General features: G+C 41.5%; 1 protein-coding gene across 3 annotated transcripts in view; it reads left to right on the plus strand.

Moving 5' to 3' along the window:
• SORCS1 (sortilin related VPS10 domain containing receptor 1) overlaps nt 1-19,799 on the plus strand; it is a 602,977-nt gene that overhangs the window by 324,861 nt on the left and 258,317 nt on the right. For all 3 annotated transcript variants that reach the window (XM_030807336.1, XM_003255446.4, XM_012505615.2), the window contains exon 3: nt 19,580-19,679. In XM_030807336.1, the coding sequence (XP_030663196.1) occupies nt 19,580-19,679 (100 nt within the window). The remainder of the gene's footprint in view (nt 1-19,579; nt 19,680-19,799) is intronic.

Here is a 19,799-nt window from a genome sequence, read left to right on the forward strand (position 1 = left end):
AAGCACCAGGCACAGTCAGTTCACTGGTGAATTCTCCCATACATTTCAGAAATAAATTATGCCAATTTTCTACAAACTCTTGCAGAATACAGAAGCAGAGGGAATACTTCTCAGCTCATTTTATGATGCTAGTATTATTCCAATATCAAAAACCAGCCAATGACGTTAGGAGAAAAAAGCAAACTTACAGAAAGTTCTCTCTCATGAACAAAGATGCAAAACCCCTCAATCCAATAATGTTTGGAAAGAATTGTGCATCATGACCAAGTGGGGTTTATCCAAGATATGTAAAGCTGGTTTAATATTCAAAAATCAATTAATGTAATTATCACATCAACGGGCTAAAAAAAAATCACATAATATACCAATAGATGAGGGAAAATAACAAAACAATACCGATTCATGGTAAAAACTCTCAGCAACCTAGGAATAGAGGGAACTTTCTTTTCTTTTCTTTTCTTTTCTTTTTTTTTTTTTTTTTTTTGACAAAGTCTTGCTCTGTCGCCAGGCTGGAGTGCAGTGGCGCAATCTCAGCTCACTGCAAACTCCACCTCCCGGACTCAAGTGATTCTCCTGCCTCAGCCTCCTGAGTAGCTGGGACTACAGGCATGTAACACCAAGCCCAGCTAATTTTTATATTTTCAGTAGAGATGGGGTTTCACCATGTTGGCCAGGATGGTCTCGATCTCTTGACCTTGTGATCCGCCTGCCTCAGCCTCCCAAAGTGCTGGGATTACAGGTGTGAGCCACCGCACCCAGCCGAGAGAACGTTCTTAAATTGACAAGAAACATCTACAAAATACCTTCAGCTAGGATCTTAGTGGTGAGAAACTCGAAGCTTTCCCACTAAGATCAGAACAAGGCAAGAATACCTCCTCACCACTGTTTTTCACCTGGAAGTCCTAGCTAACATAATAAGACAAGAAAAGGTAATAAAAGTTATACAGATTGAAGAGGAAGAAATAAAACTATCTTTGTTGCAGAGACAAGCATCTATGTGTAAAATCTTAGATAATCAACAGCAGTGAATAAAACTAATAAGTAATTGTAGCAAGATTGTAGTTAATATATGAAAGTAATATATACTACTAATGAACAAGCAGAATTTGAAATTAAAAACACATTACCATTTACATTAACACACCAAAAAAGAAAATAGACATAAATTTAATAACATATGCACACAAGATCTGTATGAGGAAAACTATGAAGCTCTGATAAAAGATGTTAAAAAGCTAAGTAAATGAAAAGATATTCCACATCCATGGACAGAAGGACTCAATAATGCCAAGATGTCAGTTCTTTTCAACTTGATCTGTAGATTCAACACAATCTCAATTAAAATGTAGCAAGTTATTTTGTGGATGTTGACAAATAATTCTAAAGTTTATATGGAGATGTAGGAGACCCAGAATAGTCAACTGAGTAGTGAGGGAAGGAAACAAAATTGGAACACTCACTACCTGACTTCAAGACTTACTGTAAGCCTGTAGTAATCAAGACAGTTTGTTATTGTGTGAAGGAATAGACAAATAGATCATTGGAACAGAGTAGAGTGCCCAGACATAGAACAATATAAATACAGTCAACTGATCTTTGACAAAAGACCAAAGCCCATACAATGAGGAAAAGAAAGTCTTTTCAACAAATGGTGCTGAAACAACTGGATACCCACAGGCAAAAATAAATAAATACAAATAAAAGGAAGTTGGAACACAGACCTTACAGCCCTCACAAAAATTAACTCGAAATGTGTCACAGACCTAAATGTAAAATGCAGAACTGTAAGACTCCTAAAGATAACTAGAAGAAAACCTAAATGATCTTGGATGTGGTGATGACTTGTCACATACAAGACCAAAGTCACAATCCATGAAAAAAAATGGATAATCCAGACTTCATTAAATTTTAAAACTCTGAGAATGACAATACCAATATTATGAGAAGACAAGCCACAGACTGGGAAAAAATTATATAAGACCTGTCTGATGAAGACCTGTCATATACAATATACAAAGAAATTCAGCAAATGGTGTTGGAGAAACTGGACATTCACCTGCAAAAGAATGAAATTGTATCCTTATTTTATATCATACATGAAAATCAATTAAAGATTGATTAAAAACTTAAACATAAGACCTGGAACCATGAAACTCCTAGAAGAAAACATAGAAGAAAAAATATTGGTCTTAGAAATGATTTTATTTTAATTTGACAACAAAAGCACAGATACCATAAGGAAAATCTAGGAATATACTAATCAAAAAAGTTTCTGCACAGCAAAGGAAACAATCATCACAATATATAAGAAACTTATACAAGTAAATAGCAAAATTAAACAAAAAACCTGATTAAAAATGAGCAAAGCACCTGAATAGGCATTTTTCCAAATATGGCATACAAAAAGCCAATAGTATATGAAAAGATGTTCAACATCACTAATCATCAGGGAAATGCAAGGTAAAACCACAATGAAATATCACCTTACAACTATTAGGATGGTTTTTATCAAAATGTCAAAAGATAACAAGGGATGTGGAGAAAAGGGAACCCTTGTACACTTTTGGTGGGAGTGTAAATATGTAGCCACTATGGAAAACAATATGGTGGCTCCTAAAAAGTTAAATATACTCCATATAGATCCAGCAGTTTTATTCCTGGGTGCATATCCAAAGGAAATAAAATCACTATCTTGAGATAGCTGTACTTCTGTGTTCATTGCAACGTTATTCACAATAGCCAAGATATGGAAACAACCTAAGTGTTTGAGAAATCAATGGATAAAGAAAATGTATTATATATACAGTGGAATATGATTCAACCTTAAAAAAAGGAAATCCTGGCCGGGCACAGTGGCTCACGCCTGTAATCCCAGCACTGTCGGAGGCTGAGGTGGGCAGATCATGAGGGCAGGAGATGGAGACCATCCTGGCTAACATAGTGAAATCCCGTCTCTACTAAAAATACAAACACAGAATTATCTGGGCGTGGTGGCAGACGCCTGTAGTCCCAACTACATGGGAGGCTGAGGCGGGAGAGTGGCGTGAACCTCGGGGGCGGAGCTTGCAGTGAGCTGAGATCACGCCACTGCACTCCAGCCTGGGCGACAGAGCGAGACTCCATCTCAAAAATAAATGAATAAATAAAGGAAATCCTGCCATTTACCACAACATGAATTAAATTGGAAAACATTTTGCTAAGTGAAATAAGCCAGACATAGGAAGACAAATGATGCATGATCTCACTTACATATGGAATCTGTAAAAGAGCCAGACTCATAGTAACAGAGAGTAGAGTGGTGGTTACTAGTGGCTGGGGGTTGGGAGAAAGTGGAAATATGAGTCAAAGCATAAAAACTTTTCATTATTGGATGAATAAGTTCAGGATACTTCATTTACAACATAGTAACTCTAGTTAATGCAATGCATATTTGAAATATGCTGCTAGAGAACTCAAGTGTTCTCACTGCATACACAGACAGTTAATGTTTGAGGTAATGGACATATAATTAAGTAGATTGTGGTAATTATTTCAAAATGTATACCTATATGAAAACATTATATTGTATACCTTAAATACAATTACATTTGTCACTCATATCAGTAAATTGGGGAAATACACACACACGCACATAACTCTTAAAACTCAACAGTAAGGGCCAGGCACAGTGGCTCATGCCTGTAATCCCAGCACTTTGGGAGGCCGAGGTGGGCGGATCACCTGAGATCAGGAGTTCGAGGCCAGCCTGGCCTACATGGTGAAACCCCGTCTCTACTAAAAATACAAAATTAGCCGGGCATGGTGACACATGCCTGTAATCCCAGCTACTCAGGAAGCAGAGGCAGGAGAATTTCTTGAAACTGGGAGGTGGAGGTTGCAGTGAGCTGAGATCGCGCCATTGCACTCCAGCCTGGGAAACAAGAGTGAAACTCCATCTTAAAAAAACAAAACAAAACAAAGAAAACTCAACGTTAAGAAATTTGTATTTAGGCCGGGCGCGGTGGCTCACGCCTATAATCCCAGCACTTTGGGAGGCCGAGGTGGGTGGATCACGAGGTCAGGAGATTGAGACCATCCTGGCTAACACGGTGAAACCCCGTCTCTACTAAATAAAAAAATACAAAAAATTAGCCGGGCGAGGTGGCGGGCACCTGTAGTCCCAGCTACGCGGGAGGCTGAGGCAGGAGAATGGCGTGAACCCCCGGGGGTGGAGCCTGCAGTGAGCCGAGATCGCGCCACTGCACTCCAGCCTGGGTGAAAGAGCAAGACTCCGTCTCAAAAAAAAAAGAAATTTATATTTAAAGCCATTTTTAAAAAATGACAACCTGGCTGGGCGCAGTGGCTCAAGCCTGTAATCCTAGCACTTTGGGAGGCCGAGGCGGGCGGATCATGAGGTCAGGAGATCGCGACCATCCTGGCTAACACAGTGAAACCCCGTCTCAACTAAAAATACAAAAAATTAGCCGGGCATGGTGGCGGGCGCCTGAAGTCCCAGCTACTCAGAAGGCTAAGGCAGGAGAATGGCATGGACCCTGGAGGCGGAGCTTGCAGTGAGCCGAGATCGTGCAACTGCACTGCAGCCTGGACAACAGAGTGAGACTCCATCTCGGAAAAAAAAAAGACAACCTGAACAGACATCTCATGAAAGAATAGGCCGGACACGATAGCTCACACCTGTAATGCCAGTGCTTTGGGAGGGCAAGGTGAGCAGATCACCTGAGGTCAGAAGTTCGAGACCAGCCTGGCCAACATGGCGAAACCCTGCCTGTACTAAAAATACAAAAATTAGCTGGGCCTGGTGGTTCACAAGGGTAGTCCCAGCTACTCAGGAGACTGTGGCAGGAGAATCACTTGAACCTGGGAAGTGGTGGTTGCAGTTAGCCAAGGTCACGACGCTATTGCACTCCAGCCTGGGAGACAAGGTGAGACTCTGTCTCAAAAACCAAAAATAAATAAAATAATAAAATAATAGCATATACAGATGCCCAGTAAGCATATAAAATATGTTAAACCTCGTATGTCTTTAGGGAATTACAAATTTTAAAAAACCAATGATACACTGCTATTTACCTATTAAAATGGGCAAAATCCAAAACACTGAGAACACCAAATGCCAAGAAGGATGTGAAGCAACTGGAACTCTGATTCATTGCTGGTCAGAATGCAAAATGATAGTCACTTTGGGAGACAGTTTGGCAGTTTCTTACAAAACAAATATACTCAATATACAATCTGACAATCCCGTGCCTTGATATTTACCCAAAGGAGTTGAAAACATGTTTACAAAAAATTCTGCACATGGATGTTTATAGAAGTTTTATTTATAATTGTCAAAACTTGGAAGCAACTGAGATTTACTGAGATCAGTAGGTGACTGGAAATTATGGTGTACCTAGACAATGGGACATTATTCAGCACTTAGAAAAGAAGCTATCAAGCCATGAAAAGGCATGGAGGAAGCTGAGATGTATATCACTAAGTGAAAGAAGCCAATCTGAACAGGCTAGATGCTGTATGATTTCAACTACAGGCATACCTCAGATACTGTGGATTTGATTCCAGACAACTGCAATAAACCGAATATCACAATAAAGCAAGTGAATGAATTTTTGGTTTCTCAGTGCATATAAAAGTTATGTTCATACTATACTACAGTCTATTAAGTGTGTAATATCATTATGTCTAGAAAAACTGTGTGTGTGTGTGTGTGTGTATTTTATTGAAATGGAGTCTCACTCTGTTGCCCAGGCTGGAGTGCAGTGGTGTGATCTTGGCTCACTTCAACCTCCACCTCCTGAGTTCAAACAATTCTCCCACCTCAGCCTCCTGAGTTGCTGGGATTACAGGTGCATGCCACCATGACAGGCTAATTTTTGTATTTTTAGCGGAGATCGGGTTTCACCATGTTGGCCAGGCTGGTCTCAAACTCCTGACCTCAAGTGATCCGCCCTCCTCAGCCTCCCAAAGTGCTGGCATTACAGGTGTGAGCCACTGCACCTGGCCACCAATGTACATATCTTAATCAAAAATATTTTATGGCCGGGCATGGTGGCTTACCTCTGTAATCTCAGAACTTTTGGAGGCCAAGGCAGGCAGATCATGAGGTCAGGAGATCTAGACCATCTTGGCCAATGTGGCAAAACCCCGTCTCTATTAAAATGCAAAAAATTAGCAGGGCATGGTGGCGCACGCCTGTAGTCCCAGCTACTCAGGAGGCTGAGGTAGGGGAATCACTTGAACCCGGGAGGTGGAGGTTGCAGTGAGCCGAAATCATGCCACTGCACTCCAGCCTGGCGACGGAGCAAGACTCCGTCCAAAAATATATATATATATAATTTAAAAAATGTGAATTATTATCTGAGCCTTCAGTGAATTATAATCTTTTTGCTGGTGGGGGGATCTTGCCTTGACGTTGATGGCTGCTGACTAATCACAGTGATGTTTGCCGAAGATTAAGGTGGCTCTGGCAATTTCTTAAAATAAGATAACAATAAAGTTTCCTACATGAATTGACTCTTCCTTTCATGAAAAATTTCTCTGTAGCATGCAATACTGTTTTGATATCATTGTACACATGGTAGGGCTTCTTTGAAAATTGGAGTTCATTCTCTCACATCCTGCCATTACTTTATCAACTAAGTTTATTTAATATTCTAAACTCTTTGTTGTCATTTCAACAGTGTTTACACCACATTCACCAGGAATAGATTCCATCTTAGGAAACCACATTCTTTGCTTATCCATAAGAAGCAACTCCTCGCTGTTTCAGTTTTGATCATGAGATTACAGCAATTCACTCACATCTTCAGGCTCCACTTCTAATTCTTTTGATATGGTCACCACATGTACAGTTACTTTCTCCACTTAAGTCTCAAACCCCTCAAAGTCATCCACGAGTATTGGAATTAACTTCTTCCAAATTCCTGTGAATATTGGTATTTTCATCTCCTCCCATAAATCATGAATGTTCTTAATGGCTTCTAGAATGGTGAATCCCTTCCAAAAGGTTTTCAATTTATTTTGCCCCCAGATCTGTCAGAGGAATCACTATCTATGGTAGTTGTAGCCTTACAAAGTGTATTTCTTAAATAATAACACTTAAAAATTAAAATTACTCCTTGATCCACGGACTACAGAATGGACGTTGTGTTAGCAGGCATGAAAAAAACATCCATTTCCTTGTACATCTCCGTCAGAGTTCATGGATGACTAGGTACATTATCAGTGAGCAGTAATATTTTGAAAGGAATCTTTTTATCTGAGCAATAGGTCTCAATAATGGGCTTAAAATATCCAGTAAGCCATGCTGTGAACAGATGTGCTGTCATTCAGACTTCATTGCTGCATGTATAGAGCACAAGGAGAATAGATTTAGGATAATTCTTGTGGACTCCAGGATTTTCAGAAAGATAAAAGAGCATTGACTTCAACTGGAAGTCACCAATTGCATTAGCCCCCAACAAGAAAGTCAGCTTGTCCCTCAAAGCTCTGAAACCAGCATTGACTACTTCTCTCTAGCTTTGAAATTCGATATGGAATCATCTTTTGATTGAATGTTGTTTCCTCTACATTGAACATCTGTTGTTTACTGTAGCCACCTTCATCAATGATCTTAGCTAGATTTTCTGTATAACCTGATGCAGTGTCTGTATCAGCACTTGCTGCTTCACTTTGCACTTACCCATTATAGAGAAGGCTTTTTTCCTTAAACCTCATGAACCAAATTCTGCTAGCTTGAAACTTTTCTTCCACAGCTTCTTCACCTCTTGGCCTTCATAGAGTTGAGGAAAATTATGGCCTTGCTCTGGATCATGTTTTGGCTTAAGGAAATGTTGTAGCTGGTTTGATCTTCTAGCCAGACCACTAAAACTTTCTCCATATCAGCAATAAACCTGTTTGACTTTCTTATTCTTGTGTTCAGTGGATTAACACCTTTAATTTTCTTCAACAACTTTTTCTTTGCAGTCACAGCTTGACTAAGTGTTTGACAAGAGGCCCAGCTTTTGCCCTGTCTTGCCTTTTGACATGCCTTCCTCACCAAGTTTAATCATTTCTAGCTTTTTATTTAATGTGAGAGATGTGCAGCTCCCCCTTTCACTTGAACACTTAGAAGACATTGTAGAGTTATTTACTGGCCTAATTTCAATATCATTTATCTCAGGCAACAGGGAGGCCTGAGGGGTGGGAGGAAAGAGAAGGAGGGAGAAAGGGGTAGTGGATGGCTGGTTGGTGGGGCAGTCAAAACATACATAATATTTATTGATTAAATTTGCCATCTTACATGGGCATGGTTCAGGGCACCCCAAAATGATTATAATAGAAACATCAAAGATCACTGATCACAGATCACCATAACAGATATAATAATAATGGAAAAGTTTGAAATATTGCAGGAACTACCAAAATGTGGCACAGAGACATGAAGTGAGCACGTGCTGTTGGAAAAATGGTGCCAATAGACTTGCTCCCTGCAGGATGCCACAAAATTCCAATTCGTAAAAAATGTAATGTTTGCAAAGTAAAATAAAGTGCAATAAAACAAGGTATGCCTGTATATGACATTCTAGAAAGGGAAAAACTATGGAGAGGGTAACTAGATCAGTGGTTACTATGGGTTAGGGGAATAGGAAGAAGGAATAGGAAGAGGACCAAGCATTTTTGACCTAGTGAAACTATTCTCTATGATGTCAAGTGGTGGATACATGTCATTATGCATTTGTCAGAACCCATGGAATGTATAACACCAAGAATGTACCCCAATGATTATGGGTGATGATTATGCTTCGTTATAGGTTCTTTGATTGTAACAAATGTAGCACTCTGAAGGAGGATATTGATAATGGGGGAAGCTATGCATGTGTAGGGATGGGCTATATGAGAACTACTTATTTTCCGCCCTGTGTTGCTGTGGACCTGAAACTGCTCTAAAAATCAAGGTTATCAATTAAAAAAAAGTAGAGGGCATAGAACCTAGTCACCATCCTAGTGTCCCTTCTTTCCACACAGCCGATTGTATCGTCTAACAGCAGGGGCTATTGTAGCCAAAAGTCCTTGCCAAACCATATGAGCTTCTCAATTTTTCTTTCATGGAAGTCCACTGGGTAACACAAGAAAAGCAAGCATCCATCAGGCTAGGAAGAAGTCGAAAGCAAATAGTGCCTACTGTGCCTAGGGTGCTGTTCTGAGTGCTAGGAAGACATCTGTGAACAAAACAGACATCAGCCCTGTTCCCATGGAGAAAGACACAATAAAAATAAGTAAAAATCTATCAGATAGGGATAAATATTGTGAACAGAAAATAAAAGCACCTAGGAAGGGCAGAGTGTGCTGAGGGGTGGGTGAGGGAGGCTGTCACTTCATACAATATGGGCATTGTTCAGAAAGCAATAAGACAGTTGTCTATTAGGTGTCTGGGAAAAAAGCTTTCCAAGTGAAGGGACAAGGCTGGAATGTGAGTGGAGTGGGGGGGAGGCAGAGAAAAGAGAGGGATTGGGTATCTGGCAGCTCACAATTATATTGCAATCCTATTAGGTGACAATTGGAATGCAAATTATACATGAAATTCTGTGGAGTACTGAGAGATTTATTTGTTGTAGAAACCAGGGCACTGACTGCCTACTAGATAGTGATGTTATTGGGGGGTCTCAGTTACCCCAAAGGGGGCTTTTTCCTGTTTGGTGTTGCAAAAGCCAATACACAAAACTGAAAGTGAGTGTCAAGCAGTACTGTCTTTATTCAATCATCATGGAATTGCAGAAGTGCGAACGTAGCTCGCAAATTAATTTCCCAGCTCCTGAGAACCAGGCAGTTACAAATACAGGGTATCTTTAACATAGGGGGTTGGGTTGAAGAGCAAGGGGAGGAATATTTATGCTTTTCTTTTGAAGGGACTGAGACTTTCCTGGAATCAAGGAGCTGCCTCTTTTCTATTTTTTCTTGGTCTCCTCCAGTCATTGTCATGGTAACTGTCAACTGTCATGATACTGGTGGGAGTGTCATTCAGCATGGAAATTGGATTATAATGAAACTATAAGTTCTTCAGAAGTTGAGTAAGCTGCAGTTGTGGATTTTGCTAACTTCAGCTGGTTTATTTCTAGGAAGGAACTCCTGACCACAGACATCCTGTTTGCTAAAAATAAGCAGAGTTAAAGCTGAATAGGAATCTAGTTTTGACATACTGGCATTGCAGTGGGCAACATAAGTGGGCTAGGAGTCCAACTAAGTCATGTAGGCACTGCAATGGGTAACAGTGAGTGACTGATTCCAGTTGTGTTTTTCTTCAAGAACTTGCTTTTTCTATTAGACTGAGATATCTTGCTAATCTTGAGAAGGCATCATCAAGTCATTAACTGGTTGAGCCCAATCACTTTGTCCATATTTTCAGCCTTCACAGGAGTCAGGCTGGATCAGATAAAGGATATACCTTCTTTTCCTCATAGATCCTCGTGAGAGTTTCTGCTTATGGGTGATGATTATGCTTCGTTATAGGTTCTTTGATTGTAACAAATGTAACACTCTGAAGGAGGATATTGATAATGGGGGAAGCTATGCATGTGTAGGGATGGGCTATATGAGAACTACTTATTTTCCACCCTGTGTTGCTGTGGACCTGAAACTGCTTTATTTAATCAATTTTCCCTGGCAGGTCTGTCTTTTAATGGGTATAACGAAAAGCCAGGCTTTGGTCTACACCATATAAAACCGCAAAGAGTTTTAGTTAATGTTTCTTTTACTGAAAAATGCTCAACTAGGTTTTCTGAATACATCTCCTTAACTGCAGATTTCTCCCGGTGGCTTTTGACAGAGGCATGGCAGTATGGAGTTAAGGATGCCGGCCAGTGCGCACTCAGCACCTCCCAAGATCTTTTTATTTTTTTTTTTTTTTTGAGACCGAGTCTGTCACCCACGCTGGAGTGCAGTGGCGCAATCTCAGCTCACTGCAAGCTCCGCCTCCTGGGTTCACGCCATTCTCCTGCCTCAACCTCCCGAGTAGCTGGGACTACAGGCGCCCACCACCATGCCCAGCTAATTTTTTGTATTTTTAGTAGAGACAGGGTTTCACCATGTTAGCCCGGATGGTCTCGATCTCCTGCCCTCGTGATCCGCCCGCCTCGGCCTCCCAAAGTGCTGGGATTACAGGCGTGAGCCACCGCGCCAGGTGCACCTCCCAAGTTCTTTAGTCTTAAGCAGGCAGGTTACACTTTTTAGTCTTCCTTATTTGTAACATGTGATATTAATATCAGTGTCCATCTCATAGGATTCTACATGTGAAGAGCTCAGATAACATTGTATGTACTCAAGGAGCATTCATTGTTATGATGTTATCTGTTAGGATTTTTTTTTTTTTTTTTTTTAGACGGAGTCTTGCTCTTGTTGCCCAGGCTGGAGGGCAATGGCGCGATCTCAACTGACCGCAACCTCCGCCTTCCGGGTTCAAGCGTTTCTCCTGCCTCAGCCTCCTGAGTAGCTGGGATTACAGGCACGAGCCACCATGTCCGGCTGATTTTGTATTTTCAGTAGAGATGGGGCTTCTTCATGTTGGTCAGGAAGTTCTCAAACTCCCGACCTCAGTTGATCCTCCCACCTCGGCCTCCCAAAGTTCTGGAATTACAGACATAAGCCATCACGCCCAGCTTCTGTTAGGATTTTTAAGCATAATGGTCTATTCAGAAATGGAATTCTGACATAATTATTATAGAAGGAGAGTGTGGAATCTTTATTTCTTATATTCCAGTTCTTACCATTAACTCTGTGATCCAAGTACCACGTAAAACTACTAGCACATATCCTTCGAGATATGATAGACTAAATTATGCTACATTTTTAAAATGTTGTAATTGCTTTATGAATATCTTTTCTTCTAAGCAACCTAACTCAAAATTATTTTCAGTGGTTGGGGTTTTCCTTGAGAGGGTTCATGTTATAGGTGTTAGTAAGTATTGAGCAAAGAACACCAAAAACAATCAAGAAAAAAAGTTAGAAAATGAGTAACAAAAGCTATCACTTATAGTTTGCTTCTGTGCCAGTCATTGTGCTTATGGGTTAATTTAGATTATAATGATTCTGTGTTTATTTAGGATCCCATTTGATGGCACAAGATTATAGTGAAGGAATTCCAGTCACACACTGCATTTCTGCAACTCCTATGGAAACTAGCTGTATCCTATATTGATCCTTTTCTCAAGCGTGATAGGAGATTTTGCCATCTCAAAAAGATTATAACCTCTTGGAAGGCGCGTGGGATGCCTCAGATGGTGGTTTCTGAACTCTGCAGAGCAACTTATTTCAGCTCTATGTATATAGTAAATACTTAAATAGAGACATACTTTCAAATGTTCTAAAAGCCACTAAGATATATTTGTGAAAACAGTAGTGTAAGGATTAAAGATCAAAAGCAGAAGAAAGTAAGCCTTAATTTAATCACTTGCATATTTATTTTCATGGAATTCTTATTTTGTTAAGCTTTTAGCTTCTTCTGGCACGGTATAGGTGTTGACAGAAGCTCTCTTTTTCATTTATAGATACGTCAACCTGTAAACAAAGCCTGAAAATAAAAATGCTTGCTTTGAAATGATTTTTTTTAAATGATACAAGTAAAGAATTCAAGGCTGCATATGTCGCATCTTAATTATGACTATTTAAGATACACATTTTAAGATCCTTTCCTTTTTTTGTTTTTTGTTTTTCTATTACAACAGTAGTCACTTTATGGTTAGTACAGGCTGGCATTTCTGTTTGCAATTTTCATTTAAGATACTTTTATAGTTCCTCTTTCTTATGAAATTAAGATCCATACCTTTCTTTTTCTTTCTTTGTCTTTGATCTTATGCTTCCCCAAGTGTGTTTCTCAGAACACTAATCTCATTAGATATCCCTCAAGAATGGATCCTATCGTCAAATATGTTGGGAAAATGTCGCATGAAATATGCTTTTAAGAGGTACAATGTATATTAGAATAATATAGTTTGTGAAAAGTTATGAAGTAAAGGAACATTAAATGTTGACTAATCATATATTTCTCAATATTTTTTGTTCTTGGAAAATGTCCTCTCCCATACCTAGGGATGATAGTTAAAATACTTAACCAGCACATCGGCTCACCAGCCAGTCTGCTGCCCAACCTCTTTGTTGGGCAAAAAGCATCCTCTGCTCTTTTGGAGCTCATGTCCATAGGAGACTATGGCTCCCATAAATGTGCGACTAGAACTGGAAGCATCTCTTAGCTGTGAATCAGGGCTTACAAATGGGCACTAGAAATTGCCTTCCGTGGCCGGGCGCGGTGGCTCACGCCTGTAATCCTAGCACTTTGGGAGGCCGAGGTGGGTGAATCACAAGGTCAGGAGATCAAGACTATCCTGGCTAACACGGTGAAACCCCGTCTCTACTAAAAATACAAAAAATTAGCCGGGCATGGTGGCAGGTGCCTGTAGTCCCAGCTACTCGGGAGGCTGAGGCAGGAGAATGGTGTGAACCCGGGAGGCGGAGCTTGCAGTGAGCCGAGATCGCGCCACTGCACTCCAGCCTGGGCGACAGCACGAGACTCCATCTCAAAAAAATAATAATAATAATAACAAAAGAAAGAAATTGCCTTTCATGACGCAGTGCCAACCCAAGGTCACTGTGTCCCCCACTGGGGAGCAGCCTGATTGGCAAAGGCATCGACAGATCAGCACAGGTGTGTTGGTCTTGGTGCTGGAGCAAGTTTTTTGAGGATGTCTGCTGTGCCAGGCCTCAATCTTTTGATTGCTAGACTGTGAGGAAACTTGAGAGGCCCCTGAGTGAGAGACCATAGGTGATAAGGCTCGCAGGAACAGCTACTCAGAGAACTTGGTGCAGTAACTATTTATCAACTGGTTTGAAAGTATTTACTATTTTTACTTCTGTACCACCATAGCAATGTACGCCAGCTGATTGTTGGTTCTACCGATGAAACTTGTCAACACTCTATCTAATTCTAGTTCTTTGGGACACCCTTGGACAACCGCTAATCTATACCACTTGGATGTGTGAAAATGCATCATTTTCTCTCTATCAATTGCTTATTACAAAGCCATGGTATTTAAATATGCAATTCTGCTCGGGTGGAGAATTATCAAAATTTGGGTTAACTTCTGAGCTTTGTAAAATCAAGAAACAAGAGATGGCACCAAAAAATAATGATAGATACCTTGAGGGATCTGGATTGGTGGATGAATTATGTTACAATAAGATAAAAATGTCCAATAACACAGTGTAAGCTTTCTGAAAAAAATGTTGCTAATATAAATCTGACTAAGTCACTCTATTGTCATCTTGTCCCATTGGGATTAGAGTTTAATATGCACCCACTCACCCACCCACACAAACACACACACATGCAAATAAGGATGATTGTATGTAGCATCCTTATAATATAATCCTCATTTGCCTTTCTATGGCTTGTTTTTTTAAATGTAAAAATAGTCATCGAGTAGCTCAGGGATCAAGTTAATAGAAATTATAAGAAACTCATCACACTCTCTATAGACTAGTTCCTACTTTTTTACTCTTTTTTCTTTTTTTTTTTTTTTTTGAGACGGAGTCTTGCTCTGTCACCCAGGCTGGAGTGCAGTGGCGCAGTCTCGGCTCACTGCAATCCCTGCCTCCCAGGTTCACGCCATTCTCCTGCCTCAGCCTCTCCGAGCAGCTGGGACTACAGGCGCCCGCCACCACGCCCAGCTAATTTTTTGTATTTTTAGTAGAGACGGGGTTTCACTGTGGTGTCGATCTCCTGACCTCGTGATCCGCCCGCCTCGGCCCCCCAAAGTGCTGGGATTGCAAGCGTGAGCCACTGCGCCCAGCCTTTAGTCTCTTTTTTCATTATTCCACTAGGAAAATTGAACCATTCTCTCGTCTCTCATGTAGTCTTACTGATTTCCACCTATCATCACGCTAAATTTATTAATGTAGCAGTATTTACACGTTTCATTCTTCTCCCACCATCCCCTGCCCCCAGGTAGATTTTGCATCTGTTTTTTTGTGTTCTGGAACTTGTATTGTTCAGAATAATGAATAGAAAAGAAACTATACAATAAAAGGAGGTAGTTTGTCCGGAATTGGTGGGTTCTTGGTCTCACTGACTTCAAGAATGATGCCGCGGACCCTCGCAGTGAGTGTTACAGTTCTTAAAGGCGGCGTGTCCAGAGTTTGTTCCTTCTGGTGTTCAGATATGTTTGGAGTTTCTTCCTTCTGGTGGGCTCGTGGTCTCACTGGCTTCAGGAGTGAAGCTGCAGACCTTTGCGGTGAGTGTTACAGCTCATAAAAGCAGTGTGGACCCAAAGAGTGAGCAGTAGCAAGATTTATTGCAAAGAGCGAAAGAACAAAGCTTCTGCAGTGTGGAAGGGGACCCGAGCGGGTTGCCACTGCTGGCTCAGGCAGCCTGCTTTTATTGTCTTATCTGGCCCCACCCACGTCCTGCTGATTGGTAGATCTGAGTGGTCTGTTTTGACAGGGCGCTGATTGGTGCGTTTACAATCCCTGAGCTAGACATAAAGGTTCTCCATGTCCCCATCACATCAGATACAAAGTATTGACACAAAGGTTCTCCAAGGCCCCACCAGAGCAGCTAGATACAGAGTGTCAATTGGTGCATTCACAAACCTCGAGCTAGACACAGGGTGCTAATTGGTGTGTTCACAAACCCTGAGCTAGATACAGAGTGCCGATTGGTGTATTTACAATCCCTGAGCTAGACATAAAGGTTCTCCACATCTCCACCAGACTCAGGAGCCCAGCTGGCTTCACCCAGTGGATCCTGCACCGGGGCTGCCTGCCAGTCCTGCGCCGTGGGCTCGCACTTCTCAGCCCTTGGGTGGTCGATGGGACTGGGCGCCGTGGAGCAGGGGGTGGCGCTCGTCGGGGAGGCTCGGGCTGCACAGGAGCCCATGGAGGCGGGGGAAGGCTCAGGCATGGCAGGCTGCAGTTCTGAGGCCTGCCCCACGGGAAGGCAGCTAAGGCCTGGCAAGAAATTGAGCATAGTGCCAGTGGGCTGGCACTGCTGGGGCACCCAGTACACCCTCCACAGCTGCTGGCCTGGGTGCTAAGTCCCTCATTGCCCAGGGCCGGCAGGGCCAGCCGGCTGCTCCGAGTGCGGGGCCCCCCAAGCTTATGCCCACCCGGAACTCCAGCTGGCCCGCAAGCGCCGTGCGCAGCCCCGGTTCCCGCTCTCCGCCTCTCCCTCCACACCTCCCTGAAAGCTGAGGGAGCCGGCTCCCGCCTTGGCCAGCCCAGAAAGGGGCTCCCACAGTGCAGCAGTGGGCTGAAGGGCTCCTCAAGGGCCACCGAAGTGGGAGCCCAGGCAGAGGAGGCGCTGAGAGCGAGCGAGGGCTGTGAGGACTGCCAGCACGCTGTCACCTCTCAGTAGAATAAGGCTACCAAGATGCGGGAGACACACAAGAAAGAGAATGTTGACTCAGGAGGTTAAGATAAGAATGGAAAAAAAGACAAAACACCAAGAGTGGACTAGGGGCTGGGTGCCTTGGCGCACGCCTGTAATCCCAACACTTTGAGAGGATGAGGTGGGTGGATCACCTAAGGTCAGGAGTTCAAGGCCAGCCTGACCAACATGGTGAAACCCCATTTCTACTAAAAATACAAAAATTAGCTGGATGTGTTATGTGTGCCTATAATCCCAGCTACTCGGGAGGCTGAGGCAGGAGAATTGCTTGAACCCAGAAGGCGGAGGTTGCTGTGAGCCGAGATCACCGAGCTGCACTCCAGCCTGGGTGACACAGTGAGACTCCGTCTCAAAAAAAAAAAAAAAAAAAAGTGTACTGGGCTAGGAAAGAAATCTTAGATATTTCTTAGAGAATACCAGGGAATTCCTTCAAATAAGCTATGAATTTTGTAGAAAAAAGATTTGGAAGGAAGATGTTAAGAAGTTTTGTTGTGATTCATTAATAAGATATCCGTGAAATAGTTCTGGAATGCTCCTCAAATATTCTTGACTATCAAGCTAATGTGTGTTTGATTCTAGTAGTGCAGAGACTGGTCCTGAAATAAGCCAGGTATATATTTTTGTTACAAAGGTAACATCTAGTCTATGATGCTCTTTCTAATTTTGTTTTCTAAACTTACCCATTTTCAGGGTTCATAGTTCTTTCAAGAAGTTTTGTGCAGTACTTTGTTCCTCAGCGATTAGGAATGGCATCTAAATCCTCTAAAGTGTTGACCATTTTCTGTTTGCCATCTGTGTATAAATTTTAGGAAGAAATATCTTGAATCTCCAGCCAGAATAAATCCTTAATTCCTAGTTCCAGGATCACTTTTATGCAGCTTTCTTGCTCCAGTGTTTGGTCCACCGTGTATACTGAATGGATGGTAGTGAGGTTGTTAACACACAATTCTGCTTAGTTGATATGGCCTATAGGAATTTGTAACTTTTACCAGTTTCAGAAATCAATTAAGATGATTACAATTTTTGTGTTTTTCTAATTAAATCAACTTTAATTTCTAAACATTGTTAACTCTTATCTCTATCTTTGCACTTAACATATTATAAATATTTGTTTATATTTCTTTCTTTCAAATAAAATTGTTTGAGAGTAGAGGCTGTGTGCTATGTCCTTGCACTTAGCAACACTGTCTGGTATGTCTTAGGAGCACTACAAATATGAATGAATGAATGAATGAATGAATGAATGAATGAATGTTTTTTATCAACAATCTCCTAAGAAAAGAAAGCTGAGAGGAAATTTTACATCATTTTATGTCTATCTCCTTTTTATTTATTTATTTTTTGTGAGATGGAGTCTTGCTCTGGACAAGGCTCTGCCTAGGCTGGAGTGCAGTGGCACGATCTTGGCTCACTGCAACCTCCACCTCCCGGCTTTAATCAGTTCTCCTGCCTTGGCCTCCCGAGTAGCTGGGATTATAGACGCCTGCCACCATGCTTGGCTAATGTTTGTATTTTTAGTAGAGACAGGGTTTCACTATGTTGGTCAGGCTGGTCTCAAACTCCTGACCTCATGACCTGCCTGCCTCAGCCTCCCAAAGTGCTGAGATTACAGGTGTGAGCCACTGTGCCTGGACTTCTTTTGTTTTGAAATAGAGTCTTGCTCTGTGGTCCAGGCTGGAGTGCAGTGGTGTGATCTCAGCTCACCACAACCTCCGCCTCCTGGTTTCAAGTGATTCTTGTGCCTCAGCCTCCCAAGTAGCTCGGACTACAGGCGTGTGCCATCAGGCCAGGCTAATTTTTGTATTTTTGATAGAGAAGGAGTTTCACAATGTTGGCCAGGCTGGTCTCGAATTCCTGACCTCAGGTGATTCACCCATCTTGGTTTCCCAAAGTGCTGGTATTACAGGTGTGAGCCACTGTGCCCAAATCTATATTCTTAAAAAAAATTTTTTTTTAAAAAAAGAAAAAAAGGCCAGGCGCAGTGGCTCACGCTTATAATCCCCGCACTTTGGGAGGCCAAGGCGAGCGGATCACCAGGTCAGGAGATCGAGACCACAGTGAAACCCCGTCTCTACTAAAAACACACACAAAAAAATTAGCCGGGCGTGGTGGCAGGCGCCTGTAGTCCCAGCTACTCGGGAGGCTGAGGCAGGAGAATGGCGTGAACCCGGGAGGTGGAGCTTGCAGTGAGCCGAGATTGTGCCACTGCACTCCAGCCTGGGCGACAGAGCGAGACTCTGTCTCAAAAAAAAAAAAAAAAAAGGAAAAAAAAAGAAAAAAAAAAAGCTGAGGTATAATGAAAGCAACATGGGGCTTAGGCTAAAATATCTGAATTCAATTTCTAGCTGTCCATTTATCAGGAAATTTTTTTAATTTCTTTGAACAAGTCACTGAAGTTCAGCCATTTTCATCAAAGACAGATAATAATCCCTACTGTACATAGTTGTCATGATGATATAATAAGATTAAAATTCTGAAATAGAGTAGACCTTCTTAGAGAAGGTAATTAAAAGCAATTTATTTAATCTGAGTGAATAATTTATGACCAATGGCTAAAGTTGAGAGACTCTATAGGAAAAACAGAGTCAGTGTCGAGAAGTCATGTCCTCCTGACTCAGGATTGCTTAACACTGGAAAAGGCTATGGAGTATGAAATTCATGAAATCTCACTTATTATTGAGACATTTTCTTGCTCTCAGAAAAGACTGACTGACCTTTGAAGGGACTGACCCACCATATATTCCCTGACTCATGGAAGAAAACACAATTTGTAGATAAATCAGGAGAACCTGCTTTTCTGCTGTGCCAAACATAAAGTAAAAGTTTGGAAATGTCATATCTGACTAAAAACTCTTTACTTCTTTGGTCAAATCAAGGGACACCCTCATCTCTTAATCTTTTTAAATTAACCACATTCTTTATGCAATGTGCGTACATTAAGGAGCAGTAGAGAGATGGAGTTTTAATTTTTACCAATTCAATTTAAATGCAAATTTTAACCACTCACATGATGCTACTGTGTACATAATTAAGCATCATTATATACCACATGAATCATTGAGAAACCTCCTGAGAGCCATTCTACTATGTAAAGCATGCATTATACTGACAAGCAGCCAAATGACGTATACTTCTGTCCTCATTAATGCTGTTTTTGAATTATAGGTCAACCGATTATGGAACAACCTATGAGAAGCTGAATGATAAAGTTGGTTTGAAAACCATTTTGAGCTATCTCTATGTGTGTCCTACCAACAAGCGTAAGGTAAGAAATGTATATTCAGCATGCTACTCATTCATGATGTGACTTCTGTCTTGGTTGGCTAACCTCTCTAGCTACCTAAAAATCCATTACAGTTAAGCTGGGATTAGAAATGTAAAGATG

Source organism: Nomascus leucogenys, chromosome 3 (genome assembly GCF_006542625.1).
Source record: "Nomascus leucogenys isolate Asia chromosome 3, Asia_NLE_v1, whole genome shotgun sequence".
Lineage (NCBI taxonomy): Eukaryota > Metazoa > Chordata > Mammalia > Primates > Hylobatidae > Nomascus > Nomascus leucogenys.